Consider the following 27,390-nt stretch of genomic DNA (forward strand, 5'->3'; position numbering starts at 1 on the left):
CTTCTCTTCTCCCAAAGCTGTTTTGCAGAACTTGGATGCCTATAGATTTTAAAAATGCATTCCCTGGGAATCTTGAATGGACTTGCCAAGGTGGCCTGAGCTGGAAGAAAAAAGATGCCGTTCCCACGAGGACTTTCTAAGTGGCCAACTTGAAACGGCTAAGCAACCTCTACAAGGTTTTGGCCTCATTTGGGTGTCTTCGGTCCACCGGAAGTCAGAAAACCGAACCGCACACATGGACAGCTACGGAGTTCCTCGCCTGCGCTCCGTTGCTGATGCTGTTCCAGTCAATGTGCTTTTCTTACTGGTCTCTTTGAGCATTTTGCGACTCACCTCTTCCTGTGCTGCGGGTCGCCCTTGATCTTCCTTCCTGTTCGTGTCAGAAGCTGCAAGACAGCGCTGCGTGGCACTGTGACCACCGAAACAAAAAATGTAGCCCACATTTGCAAAAAGACTCTTGGCTTGTATTGCACTGCTAGACATTGCCCAAAAAACCCCCCCAAAACCTAGCTCTCACACTCACGTATCAGATTGTTTTCATGCCTAAAATGGAGAGTCCCAACGGTACCCACCGCCAAGATTATTTCACACAGAGCAAGTAAACTCTGCTGGAGGTGGCAAGCATTTCCTTTTAATAATAATAATAATAATAATAATAATAATAATAATAATAATAATAATAATAGAGACTGGTCCCAAGCGATCAGAGTTTATCCCTTGCTGAAATTCTTCCCAGGCTTGCTTAGAATCACAGCAGAAAAAGGCCTGGCAAAATGGACCCATGTTCCCAACCATCAATTGAATTCATGTGGCCCTGCAATAAGTTTCATCTCAAGTACAGCAATGTTGGGAAGGCTTAACTGCTTATAGGTGTAAGATATAGCCCTGTTAGTCTGTGGAATCAGTACATAGATCTTGTAGCACCTTTGTGACTCACTGAAAGAAAGAAGTTGGCAGCAGGAGCTTTCCTCGACTCAATTCTTGCATTACATGCATCTGAGGAAGTATACTGAAGTCTACAAAACTTCATGCTGCCAATTTCTTTCATTCACTTAGTCTCAAAGGTGCTACAAAAAGGTCCATATTGAAAGGCATGCAAGCTTTAAGATGCTTCCCAGGGCAAGATAGTAGGACCCAACAGAGATCCGGAGGACTTATCCAGGGAGCGTTACAAGCACAGAGACAAGAGAGGTGCATCCTTTGATTTACGCTTCAATTTCCCTAATAAAAATTAACTTGGAGCAATTTAGGTAACAGATCCAACACTCACCTCGTAGTATGACAAAAGTGACCAAGCTTCATCTTTGGAGCTGCTAGGAAAATCACACCTTTGGGGTATCTCTACATGCCAGTTAGTTTGATGGCACTTTCAATATTGTGCCATCCTGCAGAAGCCTGGGATTTGCAGTTTGGTATGTACTTACCATCCTCTGCCCGACTTGCCCTTCCCAATAGACCCAGGCAAAGGAAAACTGCTGCAGCTTCTCACTAGTCTGTGGGTTCTTCCTCATTCATCACTTTTGCCACCTGAACCACACTTGGCCAAATGCGTCCTGATCTTTGCCTGCGACATGTTGGAGGGCATGCTCCCTGTTACAAGTGCGGCATTTTAAACTTTACTCTGTACTGGCATAGGCAAGTTGCAGTGGTTAAAAATGGGAACAAACATTAAACCATTGAGGATGGAGGGGGGATCCAACAATTAATGTTCCACCGAGTGCATTTTCTGGACCAAGAATTCTAAGTTATCATTTCTGTTAATAAATAAATAAAATAAATAATAAAATTTTTATTTATATACCGCCCTTCCATCAGATCAGGGCGGTTTACAGCAGTTAAAATACAACAGAAAATAACATTAAAATCATACACTATACAACAATTACAATATTACAAAAAACATAAAAACAAAAGGCCCCAGGTTAGCCAATCCCGTTGCCAGTGCGGCAGGGGAGGCCTATAGGACCTTATTCAGGGAATGCAGTCCTGAACAGGAAGGTCTTAAGATCCCGTCTGAATTGGGCCAGGGAGGTAGCTGAGCGGAGCTCTATGGGCAGCATGTTCCAAAGGGCCGGGGCGGCGATGGAAAATGTCCTCCTGGTAGTGGAGACAAACCTCGCCCCGGGAACCCTAAGTAATTGCTGCCCAGATGTTCTGAGGGTGCGGGGCGGAATGTACGGGGAGGGGCGGTCCTTCAGGTATCCTGGGCCCAAGCCATTTAGGGCTTTATAGGTCATCACCAACACCTTATATTGCGCCCGGAAGCGAATGGGCAGCCAATGGAGATCTTTTAATACCGGTGTTATATGGCTGGCCCTGGACGTACCAGTGACCAGCCTGGCTGCCATGTTCTGCACCATTTGAAGCTTCCGGGTTTGGTATAAGGGTTGCCCCATGTAGAGTACATTGCAGAAATCCAGTCTCGAGGTTACCAGGGCGTGTACTACAGTTTCAAGGTCCCTCTGGGCCAGGTATGGGCGCAGCTGGCGAATAAGCCGAAGCTTATTTAGTGCCTTCAAAGTTTCCAATTTTTATTTCCATCAAGGAAAGCCTACAGTGCAGCAGATAGAAATGTGCCACTGTATGTAAATCAGTCTCTCAAAGAACCTTTTCCGCTTTTCCTATGTTATAGAAGGTAATAAAAGATCTTTACATTCAACACATTACTTTCCCCATTGTCTATACACTGAGAAAACTTATTCTCTCCATCAGCCTTTCTCTCCTTGCTTTCTACAGACTGTGGCATGACAGAAAGTTGTAGCAAGTTCACCTGCAGACAGGATGCCAGAAACCACAAGTTTGGGGCAGAGGACGGAAAGTTGTTGTTTTTTTTCTGTGTGTATCATTTGCTGTAAAAGGAGAAGAGAGAAAAAAATAGCCCGGTGCATTTATATACTGTATGCACAAATCTTGCCAAGACAACCCCATCACCATAAGCTGGAAACAACGTGAAGGCACACAACAGCAAGCATTTATACATGTGTATTGTTGCTTTTTCATGCAATAACCCAACACAGCGTCTCCCCTTCCAAGCCAGAAGAGAGCATCAGTCAATGAACTAAAAGGAAAGGAGCAATTTTTGCATAGACAGCACTGGAAGAGAAGCTTATAAAGACCGCAAAACCTGGTTTCAAATTTTATGTGCAGACTTTGAAAGCCAAATTCACACTTTTGAACATGAAGCATGACTTCAGTGTCAGCTACAATCTGCAACAGTGCAGGGAATATTATTATGAAATTTAAATGTAACGTAATATGGAATTGCAGCTCTTGGGATTTGAGCCCAAGAGTTTAGAAATGAGGAACACATGCGCTCCCTTCATATGGGCAGCAACTAGTTAACCACCATCCATCTTCATACTGAAACTTCATATTTTTAATCTTCTCAGATTCTGGGAGACAATAGTAATAGGACAGTTCTGATTTATAAAGCAGCCAAGATTAATAATGGAAATTAAACAGATTTTTGCTGTGCTGAAAAGACAAAAGAGCTCATCTCCGGTTCAGATCCAACTCTCCAGGCTTCAGTGGAGAAAGAAGCATGGCATGCGCACCATAGCCATCCGTTGTTGCAAACCCTAACATGGAAAGGGGGGGAATAGCCATTATTTTCAAGGACGAATGTACTGCTCAAGAGCACTTTCCCCATATACGCCAAGAGGCATTACCGAACGCAAATGGCTGCCAGTCTAGTCCAATGATGGCACACAATTTTCCGCCATAATAACCGTAATGTAGGTGGAAAATGAAAATAGGCCTCCAAGTGAAGTACCACTCTGAAATGGTTTAAATATCTTTAAATCTGTATAATCCGAGGCTGCCATAGCAGCCAGGAAGCCTCCGCTTTGAATACGTTTCAAGTCTAGTGCTTTCTGGAAGCATTGCCCTGAAGGAGTGAGGGTTCAGGGTAAGGCAATATATTGGTTCTCTGCAAACCCTTCTTCCCGCATGATGGACCTCTCCTCATAAGCTCAGGCTTGAAGGGAAATAAAATGCTCCACATAATGGGGGGAATTGCTTTATTGCAGTCCCTGACTGTACAGAAAGTTCTTGCATTTGTTGTATACCTTAGAAGGTGAACTTGGCACCAGGTTTCCTTGGCAGAACGTGTTCGGAGTGGGTCCTCTGAGGTTGAGAGAGTGTGACATGCCCAAGTTCACCCAGTGGGTTTCCATGGCTGAGCGGGGAATTGGAACCCAAGTCTCCCAAGCATCCTAGTCCAATGCTCAAACTACTGCTCCATGCTGGCTAAGCAAACCAAATAGACCCATCCTGGCCGTGTTATTTTGGTGCCCAAGGTAAAAGACAAGATGGCCACTCTTGCCCCCATTTTATCTACATATGACATCCCATTTTACTCTGGTGGTACAATGGTACTCTTCACTCAACTGGAGAGTAATGGACTAGTTTAGGGCATCTGGGTTACAATGCTACTCAAAGTGGTGGTCCCAAAACCTTTAGGAGTCTTTAGGTCCTCTCTATGGCCAACATCTGGCAGAGGTGGACCAGAGAATTCCACTGGAGAGAGCCAGTGTTGCATAGTGGTTTGAGCATTGGGCTATAACTCTGGAGAGCAGGATTTGAATCCTGGTTCGGTCATGGAAACTCCCTGGGTGAACTTGGGCAAGTCACACACTCTCAGCCTCAGAGGATGGCAATGGCAAGAACCCCTCTGAAGACACTTGCCCAGAAAACCCCACGATAGGTTCTCCTTAGGGTCTCCTTAAATTGGAAACAACTTAAAGGCATACAACCACCACCACCGCAAAGTTTGGGTTTGTGCACATAAATGACTTAAAAGGCTATTTCCTTTATCCCTGGCATAGCTATTTTCGATGGGAATGCAACACAGGGAGCCAGCTTATACTGAGGGTGTATCTACGCTGTAGAAATAAAGCCGTTTGCTCCTAACTGCCAAGGTGCCATGCTACAGAATCCTGGGATTAGTAGTTGCATACGGCATCAGCACTCTTTGGCAGAGAAGGCTAAAGACCTTGCAAAACTACAAATCCAAGGACTCCACAGGATGGAAGCTTCAGCACTATCAAAACTGTATTATTTCTACCGTGCAGATGCACCCTGATGCACCGTGCAGATGCACCATTTAGTCCCATTATCACTAACTCTGGCAGCAGTGGTCCATTTAAAAGTTAACCAAAATCTGTTCCTGGATGGAAAATTCTTCACACACTTGGATTACAAAGGAGTTTAGTGCCACTGTCTGGACTATTCCAGATTGCAGCCTAAGAGCCATGTTCATTTGCTGCCTCCACAGCGTCACAGTATATAACTCTGAAAGGGGCTTTTGAAGCTGTTTTTGTCCGGGCGTTTGCAAACTGAAACTGCATTATTCAGATTTGTTCAGAGAAGGTATCATCATCAACATTTTATTTACATTCATCATGAAAGATCAAGGGTCCAGGATGGATTCAGGGTCTCCATAAGGGCCTAGAAAAATTTCCAGGGGGAAGGACATGCATCTTTTGCGTTTTGTTGTTAGTTTGCAGAGAAATATGTATTTCTTTGGAATATCCCAGCTTCTTGTTCGGGCCCTACAAGCATGCACTATAAAGTTTACAAAAGGGTATGGGAAATGATTTGACCCCCTGAAGGTTGACTGTCAGTTATGTCATGTGTTTAGATTTCCTTTTCTTGTTATACATTTGTGTAACTGTTTTGCTAAAACGCAATAAACTGAAGTCGGTTTGGTTCGATTGTTAATTGCCTTCGACTCATGGCCACCCTGTGAATGAGACATCCATGCCATCTTCAGCACTCTTCTCCAGCATCGCATCTCAAGCAAGTCGATTTTCCTTCGGTCCGCCTTCCACACGGTCCAGCTCCCACATCCATACCTGGCGATGTGGAACACCATTGCTTAGACTATCCTAACTTCAGTGATACCTTTTTGTTTGCCTGAACATCTTGCCTGAAGCAGCAGCCATGGAGCTTCGAAAGCTTGCAACAAGTATACTGTGCATTTCAGTCGGTCAATACAGGTATCACTGTTTGGTGGAATTTTGTTTGAATTTAGTGCTGTTTTATCTTTGCACTTAAGAGTCTTGTCTAGTTTTTTCATGGCTACCCTACCCAGTGCAAGTCTTCTGAATCCTCTCCATGAGTTACAGTATGCCAATGTATAGTCAAGTATATACGGTATGCAACAGAAACATGAGTAAAGAACTAATACTTCCTGGCTATGAGCACAGTGACATGTGAAGCTGGTTACTTAATGTACATACTAACTTTTATGACGGTATCTTCTAGGGAGAGATCTTAATTTTGAGTGCAGCGATATCTAAAAATGGGTAAATATGCAACTGGTCTGGGCTACAGCAGTGCAAGCAGCTCTTAACTGACCACATGATATTTAGGAAGGTGAATGTTCCTTAGCTTTCCATCTATGTCAGTCTCTAATACTAAAACTCAGGTGTTCATGCAAGGGGAGAATGAAAACTTGAGCTGGAGTGTGAACTGACTACCTCAAGCCCCATGGCTAGCTAACTACATACACAATCTTACTCTTGTCACACAATGAGTACATAACCAGCAGTACATTTTATTACGGGTCCCCCATGTGACAGAATACTACCCCTATTTTTGTCCCTTTGTTGTCAAAACTTCTATGTCAGCATGTGAAGTGTGCGAACACTCAGGAGTGTGCAACAGCCATGCGAAGCACTGAGGATACTTACTGCATTGCTCCATAGCAACAACTTCATACCCCGTACTCCTTCAGAAGGCTCTTTGTAACAACTCTGAGACAGCTTATTCCAAGTCAGTTGACGGCGGAGGGGGCTTAAGCATGTTTCAGGTATTAATGTTGCACTAGAAGAGAGCATTGTCCACTCCAAGCCACAAAGATAAGCTTTTAATGTGAATCAGACTAGCAAAGAGGACAGCATTTTACTTACATCTTTATTACTTAAATCAAAACTCCTCAAAAAGGCAAGGGGGGGGGGGAAATGCTGTTAAGGATCAGACTGCGCAACCGCAAACAGCAAACATAAAAACCCCATAGAGGGACGTACTTCTAATACTCTGTACACTTAATGTGATATGCTTTGCTGGCTCTTCAAACTGGGCCACCCACTGACTTCCCAAGAGAGATGGGGAAAATGGCATTCTAGGTTTCAATTTGCCCATACTTGGAGATGTATGTGCCAAATGGTAGGACTCAATTGGAACTGGAACCAATTCCCCCAGAATGAATGCATCCATCTGATGCTCCTGCTGTAGGTTCATTCATTCTGCTGGAAACCACACGTGTGAAACATAGGGCCCAGAGAACATACTCCTCAACTGTTTTGAGTAGAAAAGGGAAAATTCAGCAACAACAAAAAGGGAAATTCTACATACGTACATATTAAGATGAACACAATTCAGTTAACCCCTGAAATTCTGCAGAAAAACAAACAAAAAGACAAAAAGGTTGAGGGGGAGGTAAAGAAGAGGCACAAAAAAATGGGTCGGAGAACTACCGGTAGTTCTGTAAAGCAAAGAGAAAATCAAAATATCCCAGTACACTGAACACAGCACTGCTGAAGCAGCAGCAATTCTAACTTGGCTATGCCTGATTTCAATGACTGTATGCCACAATTCAGTTGCTTTTAACTGTTATGAAAAGGCTTGAGTACAGAGAGTTTAACACAAGCTCATGCTCTTTCCTCCAGTGACTCCCTCTTACCAACTCTTGCAGAACAGCTTCTCGTAGCAATCACTACCGCAATTTGCTTAACAAACCAACAGGCACAGCTTCTTTTCGTGACACATCTAGGTGAGAGAACTACTTCCTCGCCTTGAAATAGGGCTGCCTATGCAATATCCTGAAGTCCCCCCACTCGGCGAAATGGGTAAAGGTATCTTACAAGAGCTGTTCTTCATGAAATAGCTTTAAGACAACAGACTACTTGAGAGCATGCAGACGCCTGCAGAATATGCTCCCGCCTCAATCGGGGACTCTCAGTCAGGCAATAAATATTTCTGTCCAGTGGTTCACTACTTAAAACCTACACATTGGGACACAAGAATCAGATTAAAAAAAGAATCACTGAATGAAAAAATCAGTATGCAAAGTTGTGAAAATTCATACTGATGCATGAGAGACAAAGTAATCCCATAAACATCCATTTAAATATGAATTCTGTGCTACTTCACCAGGCTGCAAATACAACTACCTAAACCAATCGACAAAACAAAAAAAGACACAGAATTACTGTGTCATGTTGTGCCAGCTGTTCCAAAACATCTTTGCTAAGCGAGGCTGCTGTGCAAATTAAATGTGACCAGTTTCACTAGTTCACATTTAACTCAATGAACTCGCCGTTTTAAGAAAGGGGGAAGAAATACCGGCGCTGCTGAGATTCTTTAGTATGTTATGAACTTAACTCTGCAACAGGAAAGCAGGTGACACTTTGTAAAGTACATAGATGGAGCATGGGTTTCTCCAGGAGGTTACGCTCCCACTCACAGGGCTATAGCTTCCAGCTGCTGCATTCTGCTTAGTCCACTAATCTGTGTTAAAAGATGGCTGCTTGGTCTGTTTGTTCCTATTAAAAACAAAGTTTCAGTCAATGGCAGAGAACTGTTACATTACCAGCTTTGCTACTTGCAAAAACAATAGAAATTCAGGACTACAAAAGATGTGCTGTATTCAGTTAATATAAATGAGAATTTTGGACTGTGTAGAATGTTTCTCAAGACTATATACAGTACAAGTTGGATCTCGCCAGAATTCAGATCTCGCCAGCCTCCCGCTCTTCTGACCTCTTCGAACGAGATTTGCCATTGGTGCTCTCATGCCGTCTTTCAGAAGAGCTCTTCTCTTTCTTCTCTCTCTCCCGTGATTTCTCCCTGGAAGACCGATCTCTAGAGGACCTAAAGTACAAATCAAACAGCTCTATAAAGACGTAACAACGGAAGGTACTCCATCTATATGAAAATAATTCTGATCAGGAAAAGGAAACAATTATTTTTTTTTCTGGAACCTGGGCAGGAAGAAAGCATATATTGGGCAGCAAAATCAAGAACTGAAGTTACCTCCAGATGAATGCATGCATAACCACCATAACCAAATGGCGAGGTGTATCAAAGAAGAGGCAAATTATACTGTCTCTCTGACCTTGTTGCCCCAACTTGAAACATGGTCTCCCTGCGTGTGGCAGCAGACCTGGTTTCAAAACCAGGACGGCTGAAACCACTTCGTGATTCCAAAACGAACATTTCCCAGAGCCCCACAAAGTGAAGGGAAGCATGCAATATTATTCGAGCTCTCATGCTGTATGAGGTCCTTTCAGTATTCTTTTGCTATTCTCTCAAAGGTATTCTCTCCATTAGTGATATCAACATCAAGTAGCCTTTTTGTTGTTTCTACCTCTCTTATTTTGCTGCTCTCAGTGGATGACATGTCTAAAACTTATTTTATTTGTCACACACATCAGTTTTATTCTACAGTTCTCTCTACACCTAATGTTTCCTACCTTCAACTGGTCTTCCCAGTTGTGACAAGTGAGCAGAACCGTGATGAGACAGAATTACTGTTGTGTGCCTTCAAGTCGTTTCTGACTTAAGGCAATGCTAAGGTGAACCTATCATGGGGTTTTCTTGGCAAGATTTCTTCAGAGGAGGTTTGCCGTTCCTTTTGCCAGCGACTGAGAGATGTGACTTGTCCAAAGTCACCCAATGGGTTTCATGGCTGAGTGGGGAATCGAAACCTGGCCTCCAGAGACTTAGTGCAACATTCAAAACCACTACACCACGCAGGCTCTCTGATAGCACACACCTGCTTTACTTCCAAAATCATGCTTACAAAGAGTGATGTACAACTTGGTGATGACTACCACTGCTCCCAGTGCCAGTTCTAGGGGCTGAACACCATTCCTTATCACTACAGTCCCCAACTGTAAAATGGAGGAGAACTATTTTATTATGTTCAATGCTAAAGAGCATCAGGATAAGACAAGAAGTTAATAGAGCTCCATGGATGGCCTTGAGCTCTCATCCAACTGGGGCTGCCAAGCTGTTTCTGAAGTCTACCTTACCTCACATGTTTACTGGATGCCTATAAGCACCGGATGAACCCGTTGGAAGAACGACAGGACACAAATTATGATAAACATTAAAAAGGTTATTATGAGACAATTGGGTGATTCTGTAACTTTTAAAACCAAGGGCCACAGATTTCACCAACTAAGCAGAAATGCATACAGGGGCCTATTACATTTCAGCTTATGTGGAAAGTAATTTAGAAGCAGGCACTGGGTTTTTGTACAAAGAGCAACACAGGGGTAGCCACAACTAGACTCAAGACTTCCACTAAGCTAAGCAGGACAACTGGCAACTTCAGATGCAAACAGAAGAGGCTCCCAGAGTGAACTAGACTTGAAGAAAGCAAGTAATCCCTCTCTCTCAGCTTCAATAAAGCTACTCTCAAAGGATGCTTGTGTTATTCTACCTTGTTACGCTGCCACATTGTTAGGCACAGGTGGGCAAAGTACACTGCTTCAGATGTTGTTGGACTTCTAGTCCCAAAATATTGTGCCAAAATAGCAAAGCCTTGGCCAAAATAGCAAAAAGATAACCTAGGCACAATAGTTCGTGCACTGGCAATCTCCTAATTATACTATAATGCGCTCCATGTGGGGCTCCCTTTGAAAAGAACTGAAGCTGCAGCTAATGCAAAATGCAGCAGCTTGACTGCTAAGTTGAATACCATATAGACAGCATGTAATGCCAGTCTTCAAAGAAATGCACTAGCTGCCAATACATTTCTGGTCTCAATTCAAGGTGCTTGTGATGACATTTAAAGCCCTAACTGGTTTGGGGCCTCAATATTTAAGGGAGTGGCTCTCTCTATATGTACCTGCCCAAAGATTAAGATCTGCTCCATGTCCTATCAGTGAGGCCAATATTCTGTGTCAGGACATGGGAGAGGGCCTTCTCGGCTGTGACACCCCAACTGTGGAATGCTCACCCCCTTGAGACCCAACCAGTGCCAACACTCATGTCATTTAGGCACAAAACTTGGCTGTTCACTAAAGACTTTGGGGCTCCTCATTAATGCAACCCAAAGATAGTTTTTTATAGTTTCAAAATTGCTCTCAAGTTGACTTCAGTTTATGGCACCTCTTTGAGGTCTTCCTTTTTCCTTACTGCCTTCTACCATGTGTGTGCGTGTGCTCTTCAACTCGCCTGTCAACCTATGGTGACCCCAATGCAGAAGACAGGAACAACTCCATATCCATAAGAGTTTTAATCCAGTGGTACTCAACTTTTTTTTATCTTTGGAACCCCCCTTTACATCTGCCTGAGGACATCGCAACCTCTCCCCCACTTGACGTAGTATATGAATACAAATATTTTGTTTATTTAGTGTGTGCATTTTCATTCGCACATCCATGTATACTCATATTTTGACATTTTAATCTAATTGTTCAAATTGGAACAGTTTTAAGTAAATTGGGAAAAGGAGGAGGAGGAGGGATCAGGGCCTCCAGGTCTCATGCCACTATTAAGCAACTGTCATGCCTCCCCTTGCGGGTCCCACCCCACAGGTTGAGAACCACTGCTTTAATCCTTTATCCAACATTGTCTCTCACCAAGAGGTTTACATCTGAAGTTTGCACACTTATTTTTAAGACACTAAATTATGACGGTTGGCAACAGATCAAAGTAACTATGATTATCTTACTGAGAAAAAAAGTATTAAAGTATTTTTCACTCTTTCAAGAGTTCTTGGCACCTTCCCATTGCCTCCCCCTGCCCTGCCCCAGATATACCATTCATACAGTTCACCTCCCAAGGGAACACTCTGAGATGGACTAATGTACATGTGAGTTTTCTGAAGTATTCCCTTACCTGCTCTTTAGCAATAGTAATTACAGGGTCTTCCTCATTTCCTAATTGTCCAAACTTCTTTTCTTTATTGTTCATGTTCAAGACAGATTTAAAAAATGAATTTAGTATCTCAACCACGAGTCAATCGTTACCACACATCCCATTTCTAACAGCTTAACTTTCCAATACTCATAATTTTCACTCACAGAAAAGAGCAGGATAAATGCTCCTCACTTGCTCATGTATCAGTCAACATTACAAATCCAGTAATGGAATACAAAGATTGCCCCACACCAAGCAACATGAAACATTTATTTGAATTACCAGTGGTTTGAAGTGTGCTAGACACTTCTGTGTCAGGAGAAAGAATAGATAATAAATTTGGCACTCAATATATCAGGACTCAAGTGTGTTTTGTTAAACTTCTGACTATAACTAGGTTAAGTAAAAGCCTGGTATATTTTCATAAAATGGAATCCATTAGCTGAATAAACAGCTGGAGGCCAAGTCCATAATGCCTGGGGCAGTTGCAGCCATGCAGCATAACACTCTCAAATCAAACCTATCCCACCAGTGATTTGGGAATTTTCCTGCCCCTCAACTCCACCAAAAAGGGAACAATTAAACCAGTGCGCCAGGTGAGGTCACCAGTTGTGTTACATCTGATAGATTAGTACTGGCGGTCTGGACCTCTCATGTGTAGCAACATGCATATCTGTCTCTAATGCAACACAGATTCCAAATAAATTATTCTGAGTACTCATCAAGAAGCCAGCTTTCCTTTCAACAGAAACAAGTGTTACACAGAGACAGAGAAGCTTTTTTCGTGATGAGTGAAGCCAGGTCTAGAAAGCAACAAAACATATGAGTGCCAAAGGGGTTTTGGAGATCTGAACATTCTGCAGAGCTCCATGGAAAGTGGTGGGAAAAGAAACCAGAGGTTATCTCAATTTGTGTCGCCTTGCTGAGCTGTATCATGTCAGCCCCTCTACTGATGGCCTTTGGGGGTAATTTACTGACTTATGGACAAATCCTAATTTCTCACACCATTTACAATCCTTTGTTTTGAGCCGAACATGCTTCTCACAGCTAAACTACGTGATAAAAAGCCTCTCCCCAGCAACATCATTATTAAGGCTGGGCATACTTGTGTTTGGAACTCCTGTCTCTGGATCCCCGGCGGTGGCCTCTGCTATGGCTGCGAGAACGGCTGCGGTGGCGCCTGTGCCTCTCCCGTTCTCGGGACTTGGAGCGGGATTTCCGCTTCTCACGGGAAGCAGATCTTGAGCGTCTCCGTCTCCGCTCTCGAGATCGAGACCTGTAGCAAAAGGGAACAAGCTGCATCATGCCTAGTAATATGAAGTATTTTGATATAAAATTTATTTTGATGTTTTGTATCAATATGCCATATTTTATACACTTTATAAAATAAATAACTTTAATATTTATACACCATATTTTTTATAAGGAACTCAAGGTGGCACATATGCCTCTCCCTCTAATTTTACCTTGCAGCAACCCATCCAACCATGTCAAGCTGAGAAAGTACCTGGCTCAAAGTTCACCTTGAGAACTTCATGGCTGTGCAGAGACAGAGTCTTCCAGGCCTAGGCCAACAACCCAGCCACTACACCTTTATCACTAAGTTCTACTTCTTGCTGTTGGGAATCATTAGGCCTGGACCAATGCCTTGATGCTGTTAACAGGCTGAATAAGGGCCAATAAAATGAAAATGAATCCTGACAAAACTGAGGCTTGGTGGCTCCCATGTCTAGGAAACAGGTAAATAACCTGTCTTGAATGGGGCTGCGCTCTGCTGAACCCATCTCTACCACTAACTCACTAACCTTTGCCCATTTGCAATGCCCAATACTCTGGGATTTTCTGCTCTCAGGCATAGGAGAAGTGAGGGAAAGGATTTCAAAGAGTTATCAATCACTTAACCCAAAGAGCCACATCTCCCATCAAAACCCCAAATAAACCCTACCTTCTGCGATCTCTATTTCTTGATCCAGACCTAGAAAAGAGGGGCAGAACTTTAGAGAAATTCAGAACTGATAACACATAGTCCTGAGAAAGTTTCAAAATGAACAGGATTGTTTACTATGAAAATATTTTGCACACTTAAGGAATAACTGCTAATCCCTGCAGCAAGAATAAAGGCCATGGCAGAATGCAATGACAATAAATCAAGGATTAAATTTCATTAAATACCTTGATAAAACAAGACAGGTTTAAATGAACTTTTTAGGTATAGCACTCTAGCCACTGAACCAGTTTGCTAAATGGTAAGTTAGTTGTGTTTCCAAGTTACAACTGCAATTTCACTTCCTTGTCCACCCCTCAGATATAATACCCAGTACAGCCCTGTCTCTACTGACATGAGAGGAAAATGGCACAAGCAGGAGAATCATTTACTGTTCACAAGCCACACAGTTCAGATCCAGACTAGTACACTACTTCTTGGAAACCCAACATAGTAGCAGAAAACTTTGTAAACTGTTACGCCAAGAAGTCATGCATCTAATCTGCAAGGACTGCCTGAACTTGCTCACCGCTGTCCCACGCGTTCTTCCCGCTCTCTTTCTTCTCTTCGTCTCAATCGGTCCTGATTCCTCTTCTCCTGTTTTTCTGCTACAGTTTTCTGAAGACAACAAAGCTTGTTAAACTGTAGAATCCATGTGCTTAGGAAATAAAACATGCCTAGGACTTAAAAACAGTGACTGAGAATCTGACAGATCACACAAAGCAAGTGCTCTCTGCCTGCAGTTTCAGTCCTTACCCGCAACTGGTCCAGTTTCTCACGGATCTGAATGAAGCCCAGATGCAATTTGCCTCCAAAGTGATCTGCAAGACGGCGATCATTGTCGTGGAGACCCAGGTATGCAGAACAAACTTCACAGACACGCAGCTTCTGTTGCTGAAAACTGGACGCAGGCATAGAATTGCGGTACTCTTCCTGTGAAAGATCAGAGACAGCTTAGCACCCAGACATCCATAATGTCTTCCTCTTATCCTTTTTCTCCTTTTTAATTAATTCCGTTAAGTTACGGAGCAAATGTTAACCTTCTGCTCAAATAAACATACTAGAAGGAATCCAAGTAGATTATCTGTAGTATATGCCAAATTAAACATATGCAGCTTCTAGCTGTTAGACTACTAAAATAGTTTATCATCATTTGGAGTGGCTTGGTTTACGTTATAGTGGGCCATCTACATACGCTGGGGTTAGGGATGCAAAACCTCTGTGAAAATGTGAAACTACTTTTTTATCTGAGAGAACACGTCTAGGAATCTCTAGGTCCTTCAGCGCAACTCTATGGACAAAATTAACCATAGAATGGAGGACCTACAAATCCTGAGAAATGTTTTGTCTAGGAATCTCTAGGTCTTCCAGTGTGATTCTATGGTAAACCTCAAGTAGAGTCACACTGGAGAACCCACAGATTCCTAGAGAAGATACTAATCAAATTGCAAAAGTCAAAGCCACAAGTGTGGAAGGCCAACTATAGTTTACTGCCAATCTCAGATCAACTATGGCCTGTTACAGACTGCCAAAATAAAACTGCTTCAGGTCTCTTTGGAGGTATGCTGTTTAAATGATGCATGCATCCTAAGAATCCGGAAGCTGCACCAAAGCTGCACTCCAGTGCTTAGGAATGGAGTGTGGCTTTGGCGCGACCTCCGGACTCTTAGGACCCACGCATCATTTAAACAGCATACCTCCAAAGAGACCCGAAGCAGCTTTATTTTGGCAGTCTGTAACAGACCTATGTGTTTACATGTGAAATCACAAGGAAACAGAAACACTGGGTAATGTGTACCTCCTCACTTATGATTTGCTGAAATAAGATGAAAGAAACTCATACCTCAGCTTCTTTCTTTTTTGCTCGCACTTTCTCAACTTCCATCAGTATCTTCTGGGATTCATCCACATTCCCTTCAGCTCCCAGTTGCTCAGCTTTAGCCAGGAGTTTGCCAATGTCTTCATTTAGTTCATGAACTTTTTCTGCCTGGATAGGGAGAGTTTTAGCACTGAGTTAGTTGCATCTTCAATATTTTGACCTCTGCTCTCTATAACTTGATTCAATGGAAAACACTTCTCCCCAAAGGTTCTTTTATGAAAGATTCAAAGGAAAGGTTTTTCAGTGTTGATAAAGTAGATCGGATTGAAGTTTGCTTCCTTTGGCTTTGTAATATATTTCTGAGGCTCTGATTGGCATATGTCAGTTAACACATAATCCCATCAGTGAAGCTCCTTTTTACAAAGCCTTTTTATGCCACCAATTCCCATTTTCCTCCGTGTTCCTTGACTAGCTGGAAGTTTTTAGCAGCACTGAGAGGATGGTGAAAGGTCAGAAGAAACACATTCCATTGTCAGGCTGCAGCAGTGTGCCTGGGAGTTGACTATAGCAGATCTTGCTGTAGCTGTGTGTCCCTGTCTACAATAGGCAAGATAAGCAGCAGCTGCCTCCAGAATCCCTTACTGAGCATATGTGAAAAGCAAAACTGAAGGGAAAGGCAAGAACAGATAAGCCTGGCTCACCGGCTACTCCCTGTATGTTAAAAAAGGATAGGTCTACAAGTTGGGGCTGGTGAAAGAAGTCATCCCTCGATGCATTTTGGAAGAAGCCTTTAAGGGGTCTCAAGAAGACTCTTTGTTAAATGAGTTATACCTGTACTACACCCCTTCCAGCTTGCATAAAGGGCTATCACACATACCTTTGCAGCCACTTCAGCACTGATCTCTTCCTGTGTTTCTGCAAGACGTTTCTTAGCTAGTTCAGTTCTTCTGTCACATTCAGCAATGAAAGATTCCAAGTGATCCATTGCCTATACAGGAGCGAACAGAGGGGAAAAAAGATGCTTGGTGTGCCCTTCCTGTGTGTGCATGCATGTGCACACACATACACATATCTATGTATGTCACCTCAAGTCTCTCCTCACTGAAAATAGCCTTGGGGAAAGGCCCAAACCCAAACTGAGCGTGCTCATTTAATAATAAATTTCCTTTATTTCTTGGACCTGGACCTGAACTGTATAGGGATTTATAGATCAACTGTACTTTGAACTGTGCCCAGAAATAGACCATGTGGCAAAAAGAGGCCTAGGATGTGGCTGGAATCTACCCAGACCTGCCTCCACTCCATATAGTAGTGCTGCCACCAAGACCTTCTTTGGAGATTTAATTTTCCATAGGCTCCAAAAAAGCAAACAAACAAACACACAGGTTTAACAGGTGTATACACACACACACACACTGGTCTCAACCCACAGCCACCCCAGTTGCTATTCCTGTCTTCCAATCCTTTTCCTAAATTAAATTGACTAAATTGAGCCTGATGTACTTTGGCCATGTCATGAGAAGACAGGACTCACTAGAAAAGACAATAATGCTAAGTAAGGTAGGAGGCAGCAGGAAATGAGGAAGACCGCATTACAGATGCATAGATTCCATCAATGGAGTGTTGATGTCAATTCTGCCTGTCTGGTTTTCCGTAGATGGCCAGACAGAATCCAGATAAGCTGAAACATGGCAAAGGAGCCTCAATCCCTCAATCTAAAGAGATGGGGTAGGGAACCAGGCCTGTTTCACCTTGTTCAGCCTACAGCAGTTTCTGTTAGTAAGAAAATGACTTAAGATATCTGGGTACTTTGGGAGTAGCAAAGGCAGCCAGTCCTTATTTAAAAAGCAGTGTGCACTAAATACTCTACAGTCTGTATGCTGGCCCATCTTGTGTAGTGTCACCCTCTGAGTAACTGCAACTAGCTCAAGCAGAGCAAATACACTTCAAATAACCAGCAATTAGCACCGGATAGACTACTAAGTAATCTGCCATGCTTCTAAGAATGTGCCACACTGAAGTCTGGGACCAATTAATTTCTGCAAACTCTGTTCTGAGAATAGCCCCAGGAGCTTCCTAGAGTGATAGATTTACTCATTAAAACATAGTACATAATGATCCCTGGTGAATATCTGGAGTGCTGTGTAGTCAAGAAATCACATGACATTTTACAAGTGGTATAGAGTACCTGTGCTCACAATTATAACCTTAGATAAAGGAGGAATCAAAAGGTTAGCAAGAATGTCAGACCTCTTGTTGCTGAACAAATCCACACATATCATTTGCAAGAACATGGGAAACTTACATCCAGCTCAAAGAAGAGGTCCCTCTCTTTACTTGCAATCTCATAATCTGCTCTTAGTGCCAAATCATGAATTTTTGTGCACTCTCCCAAGTCCATGCGCTGTAGAAAAGTGAGGGTGGGACAAGAAAAAACAATAAATCAGAATTCTTAAACTATTAACCTAAGATCTTTAATTAATTACAAGCACAATGCTTAGTTGCTGATGAACAACTACATAAACAACACAGGCCAACAAGATCCACCGCCCCCCGCCGCCCTATTGTGGCTGTTAGAAGACCATGACCCTTTTCTTATTCTTTCCAGGTTCATTTAATTTAGTGACATATTACAACATAGGCAAGTTGTAAAAAAAACCAAAACCTTTATATAACAGGAGCAAATCTGAGGTCATTTTTGGATTTAGAACTACAAATTCCTCTAAAAACAGCAGTGGTTTTAAAAAGAGGTTTTACGATGCTCAATTTTGCAGGCCTGTGTAATCTGAGTAATTCTAGAGTGTAATATCTTACACAGCCTTTAGTTACTAATTTCATATTGTATTCCACAGATAGTTATCACACAGACCTGTAACAGCACATCTGCTAAAGGTGTACCAGGATGCGCTCAGTATGAATTTAAGCTCTGCTTTCTGATAACATGGGCCAAGCCATTTAGTGGTTTTAAGATTAAGCTCAGCACTGCATCTGTCGTGCTTTAACACTTTGGAGTGCTATATAAACACTGAGCACTGTCATTCTAAATTAGGTACAGGGACTTGAGAAATACAGTGGGCCCTCTGTATCCATGGATTCTTTATCCACGGATTCAACCATCCACGGCTTTAAAATATTAAAAAAAACATAAATTTCTGAAGCAAACCTTGATTTTACCATTTTATATAAAGGCACATCATTTTACTATGCCACTGTACTTAATGGCACCTGAGAAGCCGCGGTTTTTGGTATCCATGGGGGGTCCTGGAATGAAACCCCAGTAGATACCAAGGGCCCACTGTACATGGTTTGGGACCCAAACCACTGCATCCACCTCATACTAGCTTGTCTGTATGTTATGTCTGCAAGGGAAGCCCTTCTCAAAGTATCTGCTATTTGTTACTCACTAATTAGTGAGCAGTCCTCCCTGCTGATGGAGGTGTACATGGCATTGACTCTGAGCGCCAAGCAAAGCTTTCCTTGGGAATGCATTCTAATTTGGATAGGCTTTCTAACTGATATATTACTGTATCTTAATACTGTTTATATTTACTACATTTTGTAATACACACCTAAAATGGCTATGTTCATTCTATATGAGTGATGGCGAACCTATGGCACGCGTGCCAGAGGTGGCACTCAGAGCCCTGTCTGTGGGCACACATGCTGTAGCCCCAGCACAGAGTTTGCCAGAGTTTCTTACTAGAAAGCCAGAGGTACGTGGCACTTTGCAATAAATAAGTGGGGTCTGGGTTGTAGTTTGGGCACTTGGTCTGTAAAAGGTTCGCCATCACTGATCTATATCTAATGGTTTAAGTCAAGAAGTATTTCAATTAATACATAGGCCTGTTACAGACTGCCAAAATAAAGCTGCTTCGGGTCTCTTTGGAGGTATGCTGTTTAAATGATGCATGCATCCTAAGAATCCGGAAGCTGCACCAAAGCCACACTCCAGTGCTTAGGAATGGAGTGTGGCTTTGGCGCGACCTCCGGACTCTTAGGACCCATGCATCATTGAAATAGCATACCTCCAAACAGACCCGAAGCAGCTTTATTTTGGCAGTCTGTAACAGGCCATAATCAGAGATTTTAAGACTTAGGTTCTTTGTTCACAGTTCTTTGTAATGCTATACTACTTATATATCTCAAAGAACAACTCCATTTTAGCCCAGAATAATGATCCTTCTATTAGACATGCAGCAGGCTGCCAGCTTGCTATCAATGGGCTCTGGAGTTCATGCTCATGGTTACAAAGGATGCTCCCGGGCATGTTTTAGCTGCCAAACCAAACCACACACTTAGCAAAGTCCTGTGACAATGTCATTCGAATGCGTACATACCGTTCCGGCAAGGATATCATGAGGGCAACAGTCCAGGAGGTGGCTCTTGCAGACACGTTCATCTGTGAACTTCACCCTTTGCCTGGTTTCATCGCCTGAAATTCATGTTCAGTTATAAATACGAAAAACGTTAAAAAGGATGACCGAGCATCTCAAGACGTGGTGCGTTTTATTTTGCTTCATTATGCAGGTTAAAATACTTCACGGACCCCAGAACAGCTGGGAAAACTACAAAAGCATACGTTATGGAATATCTTCATTTTTCCTTTCACAACCAAGAACTGGACTAAGCACAGCATTTAATGTTATGCGCACCACTAGCTAAGCATGGTGCTGACCAAAATTATGTCAACTGCCAGACGTCTACATAAAAAGACAGCAGAGTCAGAAAAGGGCAATCTGGATCAAAACCACAAAGGTTTCTGTATTACTTTACATGGAGAACAAAGCTCCAAGAGGAATCAAAACACGCTATCCAAAGGCCGTGAATCACAAGACAGACCCACAGCAAGGGATTTTAATAGGCAGCCGTTTATGAATCCAGTATGTTTTCGGTTAAGTACTGAGTATTCATAAGTGCCTTTCACACAGTGAGTTTGTAAAGGCTGCCAAGACAACTGCGACTGAGCTTAAAAACGGGATTTGCCTTATCCCTCCCCTTTCCCACCCCCATAAAATAGTACACATTTGGGATAGTTAATACACACTGCGAGCTCCAACACATACTATACCCATCTGCATTCTTCAAGACCTCAGCTGCAGAATTTTATGCCCGCTGTTGAAAAGTTTTAAAGGAAAAGCTTTCTTGCCCATACCTGCAGTAAGGAAGTCAGGGGAATGATACATAAAGAGTAAAGGCAAAGTGGTAATGGTATGTGACAACTGTTTTTCAAAAGCTAGTCTGTGTATGACTATAACTCAGGACTTGCAAGCATCCAGGATTAATGTTGTGTCTAATGTCGTTCCCTTTTTTTTCCTTCTTTTCTAAGCTACACTTTTAAAGTTACTGGTGAGAGAAAAAAAAAAGCAGCAAACACTTTTTTTGTTGTTATAACAGCTTTAAAAATTGGTTGTGACTCACGGCTCGATGAACATGAGGCTTTTCTGCAACTCCCTTGCAGATTGATGTAGGCAGGCAAAGATACACTGAACCTTTATGAATAAAATAGAGGGGCCACAATTGTTCAGTTTGTATGAAATAAAAATATGGGAAGCAATTCAAAAGCAACTCAAATACACAAAGAAAGAGCGAGCACTTATTCACTTACGAAACCAAGTGCAAAAAAGTTAACGGTACCTACAAATGTTCTGCAAATGTGCCAGGCTTTTAGTTGCCGATTCAAGTCAGGAAGCAAATACAAACCTTTTCAGGAATGCACAGCTTTCCGAGGGAAATGGTATTTTCCTGGGGCACACGCTAAAATCCCGTTTCGATGCAGAACAGGCCTACCTCCGTGTTTTTGCACACAGAGCCTTCCCTCTACAGGTGAGTCTACAAGAGAAAAGCCTCACCGCATAAGGCCAGGAAAAGCCAGGCTTCTAGCTCACGGCGCAGAGCTACAGCTGACAAATTATGGCGTTTAAAGCCTTGCGTTTCAGGCACCTTCAAGTGTACAAGTTACAGGCATTAATGTGGTATGTATCCTCTGCTGATGCTTCCCACAGAACCCTTGCAATGTATTGAGACACCTCAGGTTGATTTGACTCTAAAAGCCTGACTGTTCCCCTTATGCCATCTGTACCAGTGTTTTACGCGGCTGAGCAGATGTTTCCAGGGATCGGGCGCTGCGTCAAGAACGACGCCACCTGCTTTGGCAGGCCTTTCGGTTGGCACACCTCGAGGGCGTGATGACGCAGGTGCCGAGGACCAGGCTACCCTGCCTGGGCACCTGTCACTGCGGTCTGTCTATGGAGAATGTCACCAGCTGCATTGCTATGACCAACGCCACGCTGGCCAGCCTGCCCCGCAGCCGAAGCAAACCAGCCGGACAGGTTTGCCTTTCGGCTCCTCTTACGGTGGTTCTGGAAAAGTCGTATTTACTCCTGGGCAGTGATTCAGACCAAAGGCCTACCAGGAGGCTATGAAGCCAAGAGCTCTTAGAGGTTGTTTCTCCCCTGCATCTGGTACTCCAGAGGTATTCTACCTCTAGCTTTGGAAGCGCCACTTCGTGATCATGCTTAAATTGCGCTGGGCCCCTCTCCTTGGGGAGAGGCAGGTAAGAAACAAAATAAAGAAATTAAATTATTATTATTATTATTATTATTATTATTAACCACTAATGGAAGCAACTGGCAGCTTTGCTTATTCCAAAATATATGACTGCAGCCTACAGTTTTCTTCCCAGTACTCCTTTTATTCCAATATATAATCTGATATACAATAATATACAGTTGGCTCTCCGTTTTCGAGGCGGAGGCCATGCAAATGGAGGCTCGCATGTATTCAAGCCTTATAGGCCTGAATGGGGTGCGCCCCAATGTGCGTGCGCCATTGGAGATAGTGGAGGCCGACCCTCTGAGGATATTCGAGGGTGCAGATCCCACATCTGTGAGTTTGAAGGGGCAACTGTATATAATTTTATTCTATTATATCCTCCTCCTCCCCCCCTCTCTCTCTATATATATATATATCTGAGTGCCAGCTTGGCATAGTGGTTTGAGGGCTAGACTCTGGAGATCAGGGTTCGGTTCACACCTTGGCCATGAAACCCACTGGGTGACTTTGGGCAAGTCACACTCTCTCAGCCGCAGGGGAAGGCAAGGGCCAACCCCGCTCTGAACAAACGTCGCCAAGAAAACCCCACGATAGGTTCGCCTTAAGCCGGAAATAACTGGAAGGCACACAACAACTCAGAGACCCACTGGGATTGTGGCTCAGAGTGGACTGCTGAGGGTGGGCCTGGTTGGACTGGATAGAAATGAGTGGGACGTGTGTATGTCAGCCTATATGATAATACAAATGAGAGTATTTTAACTGTTAATACAAACACACACAAGAGGATGCGTACTGTATATACTCAGCTAGAAGTCAACCTCGTGCCTAAGTCGAGGGCAGGTTTGGGGGCCAAAATTGGGGCTGTGGATAAGTCAAGAGTATTATTATTATTATTATTATTATTATTATTATTATTATTATTATTTACATTTCCTGCCTCTACACAAAATAACATTACAAACAAAACACTAAGAACAACATTACGCTGCCCCCTCTGAAACCCTCCCACCGTTACATAAGACAGTTGGTCCTTCTTATACACTGAGCATCCATGCTTTGAAAACGTTCCCAAAAAGGTATTACTTTCAAATATCAAACCTTGCTTTTCCATTTTTCCATAAGGGACACCATTATGTCATGATATTTAATGGGACTTGAGCATCCATGGATTTTGTGATCCACGGGGGAACTCTTTGGTGGATTATATAGGGAGAGGTGTATCCCGAAGGTAAGCTGGGCCCAAGCCATGTAGGGCAGTGTTGGCAAACCTATGCCACGAGTGCCAGAGGTGGCACTCAGAGCCCTCTCTGTGGGCACACATGCCATCACCTCAACGCAAAGTCTGCCGGAGTTTGTGACTAGAATGCCAGAGGAACATGGCACTTTGCAATATATGAGTGGGTTTGCAGTTAGGGCACTGAAACGTTTGCCATCGCTGACGTAGGGTAAAATATCGGGGCAAGTAATAAAGGATGTAAAGGGTGAAGAAAAGGAAAACGATGCCAAAGGACTTACAAAGTTCCAGCAGACATCGATGTTTGGATGGATGAGAGAATAGAAGGGAATCAGTGCCTTTCTTTCCTCAGAGGCTGGTCCCTCTTTTTGGTAAGGGACTATGGCACTGACATTGACTCAGGTTTTTGGGGTCCATTTTTGGACTACAGTTTCTAGACTTGTACATGAGGATATACAGTGATACTTAAAGGCTTGCTCTCCAACGAAAAGCAGTTGGAAGGTTTGCCTTAGGATCGCTCAGCTGGAAACTGCTTGAGGGCACGCAACAAACAGCAGCATATATAATTATATTGCAACGTACATAATATATATGTGTGTGTTTGCGTGTGTGTGTATAGATAGATAGAATGGCAATGGCAAACTCCCCTCTGAAGAAACCTGCCAAGAAAACCCAATGATAGGTTCTCCTTAGGGTTGCCCTAAACTGGAAACAACTTGAAGGCAAACAACAAACAAGAGCAAATGGAGGTATACTCCAATGGACATAAGAGAGTGTGTGTGTGTGTGTGAGAGAGAGAGAGAGTGTGTGTGTGTGTGTGTGATGGCAAGAGCAATCCCCCTCTGAACAAATGTTGCCAAGAAAACCCTGCGATAGGCAAACTATATACATGTCATATATATACACACACAGACACAATGTCTACACACATGTGCATGTACTGACACATATCTATGCATATATATTGGAATATAGTTACATATGCTGTTTGCTGTGTGTGTATATGCATATATATATATATATATATATATAATACATATATGTGTATGTGTGTGTGTACATATATATATGTAATGTGTGTATATATGTATATATATATATATATAGTGTGTGTGTATATATATATAATGTGTATGTATGTATGTATGTGTGTGTACATACATACACATTATATATATACACACACACTATATATATATATACATACATATATACACACATTATATATATATATATATGTACACACACACGTACACATATATGTATTATATATATATACACACACACACTATATATACACACACACTATATATATATATATATATATATACACATACATATATACACACACATTATATATATATATATATATACACACACACACACACACACACATATATATATATATGTATGTTCCAAATAACCTCTAGTGGCCGAAACCTTTCCAAAGGGAGCCTTGAGAGAACTACTTATCTATCTATCTATCTATCTATCTATCTACATTACTGAACTCTGGGGGATGGGTTCCCAGCCAGGTTAGTCATAATAATAATAACAATAATAACAATAACAACAATAGCAATGAGTCTAATGTGTGGAGTATGCTGGCCAAAGGGTTCCATGGGGGGCTCTGTCCCTGAGGCGCAGAGGCCGAGGGCCCTCTGAGCGTGTGCAGAGGGCTCCTCCTCCTCCTCTTCCTTCCCAACCCGCGACGCAGAGGCCCAGGCAGGAAGCCCGGCCGCGGAGAGGAGCGCCGCCGCCGCCGCCGCCATTTCCTTCCTCCTTGCTCTCCCGGTCCCTGGGCCTACTCACCGTCCCGCGCCGTCCCCATCAGCTGGTCCAGCAGCGCCCGCATCTGGGCCTGGGCGGACATGATGATGATGATGATGATGATGATGGCGGCGGAGGAGGAGGAGGAGGCGGCGGAGGTCGCTCAAGGGATCCGCGTCTCCTTGGAAACCAAAAGGAAAGGACCCAACGGCTCCGGGATTTCCTCGCTCGCTCGCTCGCCTCGGCCGCCGCGGGGCACGATGGGAAAAAAGGGGGCGGTACTTCTTACGTCGTCGCCTCGTCGACGTCTCTCGGCCGCGCAAGGCACGCTGGGAGTCGTAGTATACTGCGCCGCCTGACTAAGGCGACGCTTCTGACGCACAGCCTCCCTCGCCGCAATGCATTTTGGGAGTTGTGGTTCTCCCGAGGAGAGGCCGCCTTTGGCTCCTTATTGTAACCATAGATATACCATAGAGGCCACATCATGAGGGTTGCTGTTGAGGGTCCTTTCGGCCACGGCTATCCTCTGAGGCTGAGAGAGATCACCCACTGGGGTTACTCTCCTATGAGAGCAGAAACAGTGCTACACTAAGGGCTCCTCCATATTTGCGGATTTGATTGGTCACGGATTTTATTAATATGTTCCTCTCTAGGAATATCGAGGTCCTCCAGGGCAACTCTATGGTCAACTTTAACCAATAGTTGCACTGAAAGACCTAGATTCCTAGAGAGGACACTCCACTAGGTCTTTGTAGCTCCTCCAGTGCAACTCTATGGTCAATGTCTGGTGAATGTTGACCATAGAGTTTCACTGGAGGGCCCAGAGATTCCTAGAGAGGACACTCCACAAGGCATTTGTAGCTCCTCCAGCGCAACTCTATGGCCAGTGTCTGACCATAGAGTTTCACTGGAGGGCCCAGAGATTCCTAGAGAGGACACTCCACAAGGCCTTTGTAGCTCCTCCAGCGCAACTCTATGGTCAATGTCTAGTGAATGTTGACCATAGAGTTTCACTGGAGGGCCCAGAGATTCCTAGAGATAACACTCCACAAGGCCTTTGTAGCTCCTCCAGCGCAACTCAATGTCTGGTGAATGTTGACCATAGAGTTTCACTGGAGGACCTAGAGATTCCTAGAGAGGTGTCCTCTTGGGTAAACACATGGTGTTTCTGTTATTTGTAGTTTATAAATATTCAAGGGGGTCTTGTGCCCCTGACCTTAGCAAATGTGGAGGGACAAGTGTATTTCAGAAAGGGCATTAGAGATTAACATATATATATATATATATATATATATATATACACACACACACACACACACACACACACAAATAAAATCATTTGCAACAGTACATTCTCTTGATTCTTTTGTTCCAATAGATTCTCTCGACTTCCATTAGATAAGTTCTGCCACACAGATTCCTTATTATCAGCCCAAATACTTCACTTCAACCACACCCTTCTCTTCAAAATGAGTTGCCTTAATACAATATCAACACAAAATATTTAACTTTCCCCCCAAAAAAACCCTTTTATGTACTTATAATGTGATTATAAGACTCTTCTCTGTTTGCCTGTTTTTGTTAATTTGCTTACAGTATATTCACCTTTATTTTGATGAATTCTTCCTAACTGTCGTCATCACTTTTATTTTCATTTCATTTATCACATCCCCCCCCAAAAAATCTTTTTCTCCAAGTGCTTAATGTTTGCTCTATTAATAACTCCTTATGAGGAGGATGCTTAGCCTGAAGAAGAGACGGTTAAGAGGTGGTATGATAGCCCTGTTTAAATACTTGAAGGGATGTCACATGGAGGAGGGAGCAAGCTTGTTTTCTGCTGCTCCAGAGACTAGGACCCAGAGCAATGGATGCAAGCTACAGGGAAAGAGAGTCCAGCTCAACATTAGGAAGAATGCCCTGACAGTAAGAGCTGTTTGACAGTGAAAGATGATGCCTTGGAGAGTGGTAGAGTCTCATCTTTGGAGGTCTTTAAACAGAGACTGGATGGCCATCTGTAAATGGGGATGCTTTGATGGAGAGTTCCTGCATGGCAAAACGGGGTTGGATTGGATGGCCCTTGGGGTCTGTTCCTAAATCTGTGAGTCTGTGATTCCAAGTACCTGTGTTTTCAGACCATGGAGCACTGGAAAAAAT

The 27,390-nt window shown here is 43.1% G+C and overlaps 1 protein-coding gene across 6 annotated transcripts; it reads right to left on the reverse strand.

Moving 5' to 3' along the window:
- Positions 1–6,856: 6,856 nt before the first annotated feature.
- LUC7L (LUC7 like) lies at positions 6,857–25,481 on the reverse strand. Of its 6 annotated transcripts, XM_089476976.1 has the most exons (12): positions 25,279–25,481; positions 21,099–21,169; positions 20,018–20,112; positions 17,986–18,084; positions 16,558–16,668; positions 15,705–15,848; positions 14,618–14,794; positions 14,391–14,479; positions 13,823–13,852; positions 12,983–13,153; positions 8,767–8,877; positions 6,857–8,549 (listed from the first exon to the last, which is right to left on the reverse strand). In XM_089476976.1, the coding sequence occupies exons 4-12, from the start codon at positions 18,079–18,081 to the stop codon at positions 8,510–8,512; spliced, it is 969 nt and encodes a 322-aa protein (XP_089333102.1). In that variant the 5' UTR covers positions 18,082–18,084; positions 20,018–20,112; positions 21,099–21,169; positions 25,279–25,481; the 3' UTR covers positions 6,857–8,509. The 6 variants fall into 6 exon arrangements, with proteins under 6 accessions (XP_089333102.1, XP_089333103.1, XP_089333097.1 ...); XM_089476977.1 differs by having other exon boundaries at positions 6,857–8,877; XM_089476971.1 differs by lacking the exon at positions 21,099–21,169 and having other exon boundaries at positions 25,279–25,395.
- Between the last annotated feature and the right edge of the window lie 1,909 nt (positions 25,482–27,390).

The sequence above is a fragment of the Sceloporus occidentalis genome, unplaced genomic scaffold, assembly GCF_023333645.1.
Source record: "Sceloporus occidentalis isolate IW3139 unplaced genomic scaffold, rSceOcc1.0.p SCAF_10, whole genome shotgun sequence".
Classification (NCBI taxonomy): domain Eukaryota; kingdom Metazoa; phylum Chordata; class Lepidosauria; order Squamata; family Phrynosomatidae; genus Sceloporus; species Sceloporus occidentalis.

What these genes read in the sequence shown, in the direction of transcription:
- LUC7L (XM_089476971.1), bottom strand. Translation starts at nt 25,339, where the DNA reads ATGTCCGCCCAGGCCCAGATGCGGGCGCTGCTGGACCAGCTGATGGGG. An exon ending in AGAAACTGGACCAGTTGCGG is followed by an intron (nt 14,480 to 14,617) that starts GTAAGGACTGAA and finishes TGTTGTCTTCAG; the next exon opens with AAAACTGTAGCAGAAAAACA. An exon ending in GAAGAACGCGTGGGACAGCG is followed by an intron (nt 13,853 to 14,390) that starts GTGAGCAAGTTC and finishes CCTCTTTTCTAG; the next exon opens with GTCTGGATCAAGAAATAGAG.